General features: G+C 39.2%; 1 protein-coding gene across 10 annotated transcripts in view; it reads right to left on the bottom strand.

The window, feature by feature from the left end:
• Positions 1–12899, bottom strand: part of ST3GAL3 (ST3 beta-galactoside alpha-2,3-sialyltransferase 3) — a 181821-nt gene that overhangs the window by 119827 nt on the left and 49095 nt on the right. For all 10 annotated transcript variants that reach the window (XR_015259235.1, XM_086753784.1, XM_086753779.1 and 7 more), the window contains one exon: positions 8283–8325. Coding sequence is in view for 7 of the 10 variants with exons in the window: in XM_086753784.1 (XP_086609910.1) it covers positions 8283–8325 (43 nt within the window). In the remaining 3 variants the exon portion in view is untranslated. The remainder of the gene's footprint in view (positions 1–8282; positions 8326–12899) is intronic.

Below are 12899 nucleotides of genomic sequence, written 5' to 3'. Positions count from 1 at the left end.
CAATGAAAATCATCCTAAACACAGTAAAACACTGACAGAAGGATGCATTTCTTTCATATGATATACAGTTAATAGGTAGATTTCTTTATGTCAGTATGTTACAGAAGCCAGATGGGATCAAAAGCTATTAAGAAGTCTAACAGCATCCCCAACTCAGAAATACCAAAGCTTCCTCTCCTCAGAAGCTGGAGAGCAACACTGGAGGAAGGATTGCTTCACACTGCTGTATTTTTTCTCCTTCACTAAACAACTCTAGGGAGCACTCTGACATAAGACATTGGGGCAGGTGAATCTTTGGTCTGGCCATTTTTGTTTTCCCACAAATGAAGTTCAAGCTCTTCTGTTGCAGTAGCAGATCTATTGCACAGGGGATTGGCAGAGACCAAACCTTAAGGGAATAAATCCCACTTGGAAAAATCTCTCTCAGTTACCTGATAGCAAATCTTTACAAATCTTACAAATCTTCAGTAACTTTGCAGGGGTAAGGGTGATAAAGGTTGCCCTTTAAACTTTTCTTCGGAAAATCTGGACAGCCTGGGAAGGAATAACAACTTAACTCCTCCTAATCAAAGAAAAAGACTCTGGATATGACAAAAGATTTCTTTTTTTTTTCCTGGACTGGACTAAAATTGAGAGGAAAAACCCCACTAGTCAGTGAATAAATTGCTTTAGATGGTACGCTGAGGTGACCTCACAATTGAGGAATGTGGTTTAACAGCAGTTTTACAAAATGCTGTATATAGTCGTAGTGCTCTGAATTTTTCTCCCTCTTTTTTTCTGAAATAGTAGTAAAAAAAAAAAAAACCCAGCTGTCTTAACTGACCTATATTAGAGATAGATGTCATGAATTCAAACAGACATCAATTAATCTAATAAGTACAACACTGAAGTATAAGAGGAGGAAGGCTACATATTGGGAGGAAAATGTTTCCTCCAGAAACCTTGCTGTAAATACAGAACATAACCCTGACCTGGAGGAACCCTTGCAGATACTGTGACTGAACGTGCCCTCACAAAACTAATAAAAATCCCAACTGCTTTAGGGTAAATAACTAAGAATAACCAGAACTCTTAACAGTAAAAACAGCTGCAGAGCCACCCAGATGAAAAAACTCTTCTGTTCACTCCATACATTGTTCCAGTGAATGCTCTTCTGCTAAGATAACTTTTTTTTTTTTCACTTCAAAGAGCAGCTGCTTGTCTGAAAAGGCCATCCAACCAACATCCAAACAGCATATGTAACCATGATGAGTCACAGAACAGAATAAAGTTTGTCTCAAAGAACTGTGAACAGCCCAATTAACCAGACCTTCCTTCATCTTACACCACCCCTAACTTCACTGAACAGCAGTCCTACATCAGAAGGAAGTTATTTGTGGCTCTCCAAAAGAGAGAGAGAAGTGGTTTTCTAAGATGTTTGGTGTACAAGCTAAAGGAGAGTGCAAAGGCTGAGCAGTGAAACAGGTTTCACTTTTCAACAGGACAAATCCTATCCTCTCCTCCTTGTTAATTCATCAAAATAGCAACACTTCACAAAATCACCTGAGCCTGAGTTCCATGACAATAAAATACAGCTTTGAATACTGTACAGATCAGAGTCCCTGACTCAAACAGTCAAATGACACAACCACCTTTGGGGATTTCTGCCTTCAATGGTGTTAAAAAAAAAAAAAAAAAGTCACTAAGAGGATGAAAAGGAGCAGGAGGAAGGCACTCAATGTTTTCAATGTTTTGCAGCTGTATAGGACACTGCTCACATTTTCCATGTCTTCAAGATTAACCCTTTTAAAGAGTCGGGGGAAGATATTTCTAAGTAGGAATTAAAAGGTCTGAAATCAAACAGAAGTATTCAAAGACATTCGAAATGCAAATAAAAAACATTTTAGTTGTTGGCTTTTCAGTTTATCCTTCTTTAACGAGCTGGAACAGATTGCATGGCAGACAAGGACGAAACAGCACATACATGCTCTGTCAGTTTTCTGTCCCTCCTTTTGTGGTTCTGACTGGCACTGCTGAGAGCAGGGCTGGGGCTGCAGCTAGTGTCAGGAGCAGCATTTCTGCTTGTTTTCTTTTCTGCTGTGAGCTGAGAAAGAATCACATGGGCTTCTGTGCAATGTAAGAGTACAAAGTATTTCAAAAAAGTTAATTTGTCTGGTTTTCTCAAAAACAACTAGGGAAAAGCTCCTCTGTGCCTCACAATTCAATTCAACCATCCGTAACCTCAAAAACATCTTACAGCAACAACCGCTATACGACTCTGTCCCTGACACGGCACATCAGCCTGAGCTGTAAGTAACATTCCTGCGGCAAAGCAGCCCTCATCGTGCTTTGTTCATTGCAATGGGCACCAAATAACACCAGCTCTCCCATCAGCCCTTGTCAAGCCTGGGGTCCTTTAGAGTACTTCGCCAGGGCAGATCTGTCAAGGATGCTAGCAGCAACATAATGCTGCTTCAACGAAAAAGCATATTCTAAACTTACCAACCTAATCAAAACTTATCTTGTCCTTCAGTCCTAGAACAACTTTAAACAAGTAAAATAAAGGGATTTCTACCAAGCAAGACTTACTGTCAGGTTTCCAGTCATAAGACTGGGAACAGAACAAGTGAAATAAAATACACCTCTGGATTATATTTAACAGTCTCTCTCAGCTAGACTTCCTCTGTCTTCTCTGTAGAAAGCTAAGGATCATGGTCTCACAGTATGTCACTACCTGGCAGATCAACATCCTCTCTTCTACTAGGCAATTCTTCTCAAGCACAGCAATAAGGCTTCCTGCTTTCTTTCAGCATAAATGAAATATTGTTTTCTTACCTAATAGATCATAACCACAGCTGTTAAAAGTATATCTTAGTTTTACTGTCCTTCCTCAGCATGCAGGAAGTCTGTACATGTTTGTTCCTGCCTTGATGATCTACTACATATTCTTAAAATTTATGTATGGCATTCTCAGCACATACAGACAGCAAAACTTTGACATTTCTGGTCACATTACAGCAATACAGACAACAAATTTAGAGACAGATTGAGTAAAGTAAGCTACATCTTCCCATACATCCCATTTACAAAACCTCCTCACAGCCAGCTACAAAAAAAACATAAATTAGGAGCTGGCAACTAAGCTGTATCTAGATATGATAGCAAAAGCATTCTTCAGAGTAAGTGACATGATTCAGAGGCTGGCTTGACAAACAGTATAATGTTCCCTTGCTGGAATACACTTGATTTCCATTCAACCATCAGATAAGGACTCGCTAAAACATTGTGAAGGGGAAGCAAACGGAAGTAGATTTCTCTTTGGAGGTGGAACAGTGCTGGCCTGCAAGAAGGCATCTATGTCAAGTCAGGCATGTACAGAAGAGTTGATGCTTGGTCACCACATACCTGCCTTTGGGATTTCCAACAAAGGCAACTCTTCCATAAGTTTAATAAGCTCACAACTTCTTTGATTCAGGACAGGCAGCAATAAATCACCTGCCTCCACAATGTGTGCAGGTACGTTGTTTATGATAACCAAGATCAACAATACAATGATGACCACCAATTAGAATTAGAACGAGACTAATTCCTTTAATGGTCTTCATGCAGTATTTCTAATCTCTTTAACTGACATTTTGGGAATGATCAATGCTTAGATAGCCCAATCCATTCAATTTGCACAAGTTATTCAGAAAGCAAGTAGGTCTTCGTAGGAGGATATTCAGTAACCAGAAACTTAACAAGCTTAGCAGTGTAGAACCTGGCCAAAACTACAGTAATTTATCTCTGAGCTTTAGAACAGCTTTCTGAAGGAATAACAAAGTGTGGGTTTTTTTATATGCTCTTCTCCCACAATAAAGGATAAAGGATAAAGCAACAGGAGGGCCTCGTGTCATTTATGAGCTTATAGATAATTGCTGAATTGGGTTTTGTTACTGAAGCAAATTTAGCCTTTGTGAATGCAACAACTGTAAAAATTTTACTCAAATAACAGTTAATAGCAACTTGTAAAGTTAACTAATTGGAACCAGATCCACTCCAGCAAGACAAACAAACACACATTTAATTAGGTTAATGCTACTGTGGTGAAGAACTACAAGCAAAGTAAGTGTTCCACCTTACAGACATGGAGGGGAAAAAAGAACTGAGCCTTTTCTTTACAGACTTCTCAGTTTTTGTACAGCTAGTCTGACACAAAATGTGCAAACCCAGTCCTAAGAGGAAAACATTGAGAAAGAAATAAATCTCACATATACCAGGCACGTTCATGGACATTCACTTGAAGACCAAGCCCATCTAACAAAAAGTGTTTCCCATTTAATATGCATGCTAATTGGAACTGTATGTACTACAATCTCATTTTTTTTTTGGTGGAAACTTATATTGGTCATCATGTTATTGTGCTCAGAATCAAAAACGGCTTGAAAAGCTTATGAGTCATTCCTTTTTGCTTTTAAAATATTTGTACATCAACTTTCTGCCAAGAATATGGAGAACCCCTAGTGTTTGAAGATTTATTAATAATCTCTAGCAGTGCAAAAAGTCCTCAGCTACTTATTTAGAAATTCTTGCAAGAATGTTGTCCAGACATACCAATTCTACAGCACACAAACTTAGGTATCTGCTGCTTGAATTTTTGTTGTTGATATTAAGTACTTCCCCCCCCCCCGCCCCCATCCAAACAGAACAAAACTTCACATATTTACCGCACACTTCTACCTTTTCTATAAATACATTATCACCGTTTTCCCTTACACTCTCAGTAAAACTGCTTTTTCCATGAACATTGCTTTCCTACGAAACTGAACTTGTTGGGGCAAATAGTACAAAACTGCTCAACAATGCCCAGCCATTCATATTTTTTGCTTTACATTCTTTTCCCACATGGTTTGGTTCATAATTACTTCCAGCTTCATGAAACTGGCCCTTTTAAAGGCACCAAACATAAGTTTTTTACTTTGTTTGCACTTAACAAATCAAGCAATGAATCAGTTTTATCCAAGTAACCAGTAATTCAGAGTTCTACAGTTGTTATCTTGGTCATCAGCTGAGGTTGTGTCTAACATAGGAATCTCAAAGTTAGATAATGGAGACTCACGTGAGAAACTCTCATGAGAATTCCAAGGATCAAAAATTTTTAAAAAAAAAAAAAAAAAAACCAACCCTGAAATGAGCTAAGAAGAGTAAAACAAAAAAACGAGGATGGCAGTTACATCCCACCCAAATGTGGGAGGTTTGATGGATGAACAACAAACAGCCTGGTAACTGAATCGCTGTGAACAGCTATGGCTCATTTTCTTAAATATTTGAAATGCTCAAACAATTAGTTCAGATTGGAAGAGATTAGATAGAAGGACACAAATTAAAAGTCAAAGAAAAACCTGAAATGAAAAAGAAATAAATAATCAACTGCCAGGAAAATATCAATGCCATAAAGTACGCTAAGCCTTGAAACAATCTTTCAGAAAAAGCATCAGGATGCTCTTGCTTGTAACGGTAAGAATCCATCTGTTTAGCCTGTGAAACACACTCTTACTCTGCCTAGGTAGGATGGGAGATCACTGGGACTCCTCACTTCTTTTCTTTCCCTCTCCCCTCAGGATCACAGGAATAAAAAAAAAAAAGACAAATGGGAAGGGAAGCAGGGCACAAAGAAATCCCACAGCAGCAGGCATGGGGAAGGTCCAGCATTCCAACACGTTTATTGCTTATTTTAACAGTGCTTAATGGTGAAGTACCACACATAGACACAAACAGTTTCAAAGCAACCTTCCACCCTAGAAACAAAATGAGGGGAAGGGGCTCTGTTTCAGTTCTTCATTATTAAAGCTCTGAAGTAAAGAAATTTCAACAAACAGAAGTAACCCAATCTGCGTGTTTCTCTAGCCCAAGCTCCCTCCATTTTTACGGTCTTTTCAAAGTCTAGATCAAGTTTCGTGTGAGTTTGCAGGGTGAAGGTTGTTATTTCTGCCTTTTTTTTTCCCCTCAAAGACTCAATTTCTTTGTCTTTTCTTCTTAAAGTTTGAAATTATCATGAATATAAAAAAAATAAAACTTTGTTGCACCTCCTAAATCTACTCTATAATATTGTAAATACACCGTACACAAAATGTCTAATAAAGCACAGAGTCCACCGAAAAAAATATTCCTCCTTTCACTTAAATACTGCCTAAAGATTCACAAACTGCACAATACAAAATATATACCATATATTATACAAATACAGTATATTAACTATGTTAGTATTATGTTATTGTGGTCAACCATACTGATCTCATAGGCACTCTCCTAATTGAGAATGGTAGCAATTTTTTTTGCCTGTTTCTACCCTTTAAAAAAAATTTATTTCCCTCTCAAGTTAACACATTATAATACTCACTATCTTTTCGTTTAAGTGAAGAATGACTCCAGTAAGCTCAAGTACTTCTCCTAACATTTGCAAAACTTTATGAGGGAGCGGTTCTTCCGCAATAGTCAAATCCTGGGATGCTTCCTCCACCACTCATCAGCTAAGATTTTAACATCCAGTGTTTTGAGCTGACTGTGGCAACAGGTGAAAAGATCCACTGTCACCCAAGGAGGGCTTTTCTCTGGCTGTTTAGAAGCATCGAATCACCAGACTGCTAAAGTACCTTTGAAAATGGCTTTTGAAGGATGAAACCAGGACAGAGGTAGCAGTCACTAGCTTCCATCTCGCCCAGTAAATGGCATGCCAGCAGAGTAAGGAAAGTTGGTTTAGAAGGATGAGGGCGACAATGCAAGGGAAAGGCCCCCAAATCACACGAATGATTACAAGAAAGGAGCTTTTCACAAGCGCAAGACAAGTGAATCTACACTTGTAACATGCCAAGGCATACTTAAAGTAATCGTTGAGGTGACTAAACCAAGCATTTGCCGAATAATGAATGACCACGCAACCTTCAGTTGGGCCTACTAAATATGCTGTAAGATACAGTCTATAATTAACTACATGATTATGTGCTGATCCTCCTGTAGAAATCTCATTTAATTCTATGCAAACATAGAATCTGCTCAAAGAATGATTCAGAATTTGTAGTGAATGAGACTCTTGTTTCTAGGACATAGCCAGCCTCAAAGAACTACTACAATATAAATATTTAATAATAATAAAAGCATGCAGCCTTTTGCCAAGCACAGATGTCAGAAAGTGACTGCAAATCTTGGCATTTGGTGGCACCTAGTAATCCACTGGCTTAACTCATACAGTAAACACCATCCGTCCTGCACACTGAATGAAATACAGAGCCTTCAGGGGAGAAGTGGAAAAAAATACATAAATAAATCAATATTCCTTCTTTCTCATACACATTCTTCTGCAGTGCCTTTTTGCCAGATAAATTACTATAGTTGAGTTTATGTACCAGCTTCTTCTGTAAAAGCTCCTACCTGGAGACTTTCTCCTTTCCTACAAGGAGCAATTCCCAACACACTTACGAGGCTTTTATTTCATTATGGAAGCTCCCAAGCTGCTAAGCAACACTAAACTCAGAACTCCAATGTTATACCCTGTAAGTACAACGAAACTTTCTAAACATTAAGAATGGTTTTTATATTAACATGATATATTGTACAGGGGAAGCATCCTCAAGTCAAAGTCACTAGGTTGCCTCAGTGCCCTTTTAAGTAATAGAGGCAGAAGGTTTTCAGTAGTCTTTTTACTCCCAACACCAAAAATTCCGCAGGGCTATTGACCTCAAACAGAGTCGCTAGTGACCCCTAGTGTTAAGAAGTTCAGTCTCAATTTGACTGAATTATGGCAAAAAGCACTATGAGTAGTGCATTTCACTACTTCATTAACTTCAGCACTTTGTTGTTCTTCTGACATAGCAAATGGCCACTGCCTTGGTGTTGAGTTTCTTCCCACTCCAGTTTATAAACAACAATATTAGTATTCATTTTTAAAGAAACAAGTGGAAAGGAAATAGAAACTTGTAAGCATCCCAGTAAATTGCAGATTGACATTCCTCCTGCTTTTAAATGTTTAATACATTTTTCCTTATTCGGAAGATTAACAGTAGAGCAGATTGACAGCCATGGCTTCAGGTGGACATTTATAGCCTCTTGATCAGTCATTAAGGAATTAATGACAGTGAACCATGATCCAAGCTGGCCAGCAAAGCCTAGAGTAAGGAAAAGTTGTAATTGCCAGGTTGCTGCAGGACTTGGCTGTCCCAGGTAGAAGTGTACGGTCCAGCGAGCCAACCGCCCAGGTGACCTAAAAGTTGCTTACAACAGATATGTGTAACTACAGAGACAAAGGAGAGTCCTACTGTTCTACTTACAATTTTGAGTCCAGGTTCAGGAGAAAGCCCAGTTTGTCATATTCTGGAAAACAAAAGCAAGGGACACAATATCATAAAAAGTGCAAGTGTCTCCTCTGCAAAAGGCACCAAAACCTAAAAGCAGCAAGTCCTTATGGAAGGGTAACAATTATTTCTAACTGAAAACAGCTCTATCATCATTTCCAGTTGCTAGCAGTTGTTACCACAGGTCATTGTTACTTCATGGTATTCCCAAATTAACCTTTTTGAATCTCTAGGAAATACTAAAGCAAGAGAATGTGTGGGTAATCATTAATTTAGAAATCACTAGAATTAACCAAGATATCTGTAGCCATAAAAACAAAGTATTACTGAAACCCCACATGCAGTGACATACAAAGCTTTCCTGCTTGCAGTAGAAATCATCTTGCCAGTAATCTGAATGACAAACATTCCTCCTAGGTCCTGACATGGTAGAGTTTTGATATTTGTATTGATTCCTTGACAATTCCAACCCACAACTTTGTAATTAATCAGACTGTCTTCAAGAGAAAGTCACTCACAGTGGCAAAAATGCTTCAACTTCAGGTGATGTTGTTCAATAGGAAAATGCAAAGTCACAGTTTACACCACAAAGAGGGAACAGCTATAGAAACAAAGTTATCACTCAGAACATCTGTAACTCCTGTGTAAAGCAAGCTTTGCATTCAGCATCTTTGAACACGTAATCTTATAAAGCAAATACTTGATACAAATATTAAAACTATCAGAATTCACATGAGATACACGAGAAAAACTAAAAGGTGTAGTGTCCTCCTTGCACTGGGTTAAGCTCAGAGGCTTCCTCACACTGAGGACCACTGGGTCTCACTACTGTGCAATTAAAAAAATAGAGAGAGAAGTAAAAGATGTTTTCACTTCTCCTCCAGAGCTTAATGATCAGGATGTATTAAAAGAAACAAGAGGGAAAAAAAATTCTCATAGCCTTTTAGAAAGAGCTTAGTGGAAACAGAGAAGTTTGCTTTCCTTACGAAACAGCACCAGAATTTCTGCTGCAGTACTTTACATAACGAGATCACAAGCTTTTCACGCTATCCCTTACCGGCAGAACAGGAAAACCTAAGCGTGCACCTAAGACAAAACGATTGCACCACATAGGTCAGTGTAAACTGAGCCATTGATTTCAATCCCATTAAGATTTAATTCCTGAGCCACGGGAAGAATTATGTTTGACATAACTTAGGTAACAGAAGTTGCAGAACATGTGTGCACTTGATACTGGCGCACACTATCCATTCTCTGTCAGCACCTGTGTGCCACCCACCATCCCTGCTTTACTTGATGTTAGAAATGCACCTGTGTGTCTCTCCTCCACCTTCCACACACTGACAGTTGTGTTTCTGGCATGTGCGGCTTTCCTCATAACTTCCTCCCAGTTCATTCCTCCCTACAAGAAATTATTTCCTGTCCAACATTACCTCCTCCACATGTAGGATTGTGCACAGGAAGGTATCCATTCCGGGAAAAGAAAAATAGCTTCAATTTTTATTAACCCTTCCTCCTTCCAGAAACAACATTCATACCGAGCAAACAGCAACAGAGATTTTTTTTTTTTAATTATTATTCTTTTTTTAAATAAAAAACATTTACAGACACTGGCCAACCTGTCATCCGTCTTATCCCATTTGAGCTAACATTCTCCTCTTTCCAACAGGAAATACAAGAGGAGGAAATGCAGTAAGAGATACATCACCTCATAACTACAACATACTGGGCTTTCAACTACCTCAGCACTATATGAGCTTTGCAACCAAAGCACCAGAAGACACACACATACTAAACGCTGAGTGCCACAGTGACACACCTCCATTGAAATGTTTCCGATTTACCTCCTGCTTTGTCATATGCATTCCATCTTCCCAGGGTTTAAAGTGGTTACTTTTGATGTTCACTGACGATTACTAACAGAGGTGATCTTGTAAAATTATACAGGTCAACTACCTTGAAACAGGCCCTTTCAGAAAAATCTATCAGGTACAACAAAACAAAACAACATTTCCAGTTTCAAACTAGAAGCACAGGTGCATACTTGGTTTTCAGCAGGATGCAAGTTATCCTTTCAGGCTGTAACGTCAAACCAGAAGCATCTATGCTCCTTCCTCTTGCTGGCTAGGGAAACGTGCAAACTTCCACATGCAGAGCGATGCTGCCCTCACCACGGGCCATCTCACACTCGCTGGGACTTCTGGAAGTCACAGTGTTACGACTGGCTTGGAAATGAACCTCTATCACATGCTGCTCCCCCAAGGAAGGCACTAGGAGCCTCTACATTACAGATTCAAAGTTAGCTTTCTTTTTAGCAAAAAACAGTCTTGTTACAGACTTCCAGTGTCATTTCGCTGTATCACTACAAATACAGGGGACAAGAGTCACTGCCACACACAACAGTGCAGCCCACATGCTGGCTGGAAGTGCTCTGGATTCACCAAAAACAGATAAAACCCCAAATTCCTGGAGAAAGCCATATCCAGCACAGCTGCAGGAAAAGGCAATCCTTGTCTGGAGTTATGTATTTAATCTAAAATAAAATAAAACAGACTCACTAAATCAAAGACAAGTAGAACAGAATCTAAAACACAGTACAGTCAGGGTGTGATGATTACAGGAGATGGGCTGAGCTGATCACACGCTCACTGCCAGAGAAAGGGGCAACCCCACTCCTAATCTTCCCTCCCTTGAAAATACTGCCAAGAGTCTGCCTTGGCACTCATGGAATGTCTGTGCCCCAACCTACAGGTTGCTTTCCCCTCCCACCACCTTAGTTTAAAGCCTTATTCCCCAAGTTAATGAGCTGATACACAAACATTTCTCCTCTTTTTCATGCAGTGGGATAAAGTGCTAGAATATTAGAGAAAACATACCAAAACAGCTAGAGAGAACAAGGTAGAAATACTCCAGTATCTCCACCAAGAACTACTATGGGCCAGCTGGCCATGTTAACTGTGGTCTGATGTTTGCCCCTGCCAACATCATCATGAGGATGCCCCATTAGGGGATCTCTGCACTGAAACACAATCCAGAGCTGCCAGTGGGTGTGGTTCTGGAGAACTCACTTAAAATCTAACCAGGTTGGTAGATTTTTCTGACCATTTCTGGCCCACCAGTCTCCTGACAAGGCATTTATACGGCTGTATGGGACAGCATTTTTTTTTAAATAAAAAATAAGTAAAGGTAATAAAGAACTTACTTTGCATCCCCTAGAAGAACATCATGGAAGAATCTGAACAAGGCTTTATGTTCTCAGCCCAGAGGAAACTGAAAGGTCCATGAGGGATAAAAGCAACAATACTAAGAGAGAGCAAGGCAATCTAAGGATGACACACTCACTTGGGTGAGTGTGAGTGTGTACAGTAGTGTACAGAAGCACAGAAATGAATGAACATGGGAAATGAAGTTTCATCATGCCCCATAAGAACAAGAGGTCTCCTTAGGTCAAAAATAAAATGCATTTCAACATTTCCAGGAAGATCAGAATTGAAGAATTTAATAACTGACAACAATTCATAACAAAGCATGTAATTAGGATTATATGAACAGAAGTACAGCCAAGCATAGCAATTTCCACAAATGATGCAAATCCTGTGTCAAATTCAATGTAGGCATTAGCATGGAAATTTCTCCCAAGTTTCCAAGGGAAACCCAGCTACCAGGCAGCAAGTCAGAAATGCATTGTCTAAGATCTGTAAATTCCACACAGACCACCCCAAAGCCATAAACTACACTGTACAATATCTATCAAGTTTTTAAATTGCATTTTGCATCTGTAGCCAATATAGCTATATACAAGCAAATGTGCAAAATTTTCCCCTTATGCTACTAATCAGAAATCAACAATCCAGGAATTAATTTGGCTCACTGGTTTTATCCTTCCAAACTACCCATAAATGATTTCACTAATGACTTGTTTACTATTCCCTTAGCATCTAGCTACTCAGAAGCACACTACAAATAACTTTGCCCACAGAAACAGAAAATTAATTTGAAGTTTTTAAAAAGATGGGCTATATGCCGCTCTAGTTCTGTGTTTAACTGGTAACTGCAAGTACAGGAGGGAAGGTAGAATGTTCAGTTTTAGCTATTTTATTCAAAATGTTCGTGTTTCTCAAAGAAATCAGTATGACACTCAGGAGACAGAAGTCCTGTCAAGAGCAGCTCAGACCACCCTGATGCATTTCATCCTGCTCAGTGCCGTTCGGTCTCTGCGGAACTGAGGCTGCAAGTGAGCTAAGCCTGGGTCACTGTCCACATGCAGGTTGTACAGCTGTGGCAAAGGCCAGGTAAAACGACTTATCCTGCAATGAGAAAGGCCAAACACCTCCCATTCACCTTGGACTAAGAAAACACATATGGATAGTTACAAAAGTTCAGCTGATGTAAAGCAATTCACTAGAACTCAAGAGACAAGAAAGAATTAATGAAAAATATCATATGCAATGAATCAACTAAAAAGAACAAAAGAAAGGTTTTCTTCCAGGGTTAAAAAAATACCACTCAGGATTACTGAGCTACAATGAAAGTACTGGACAAACAAGGACTTCATGTTGCATCCTTTCATTAGTATTTTCAACTTTAACCTCT

The sequence above is a fragment of the Chlamydotis macqueenii genome, chromosome 8, assembly GCF_036417535.1.
Source record: "Chlamydotis macqueenii isolate bChlMac1 chromosome 8, bChlMac1.mat, whole genome shotgun sequence".
NCBI lineage: Eukaryota > Metazoa > Chordata > Aves > Otidiformes > Otididae > Chlamydotis > Chlamydotis macqueenii.
The sequence above is the reverse complement of the archived record's forward strand: the minus strand, read 5'-3'. Positions and strand labels throughout refer to the sequence as shown.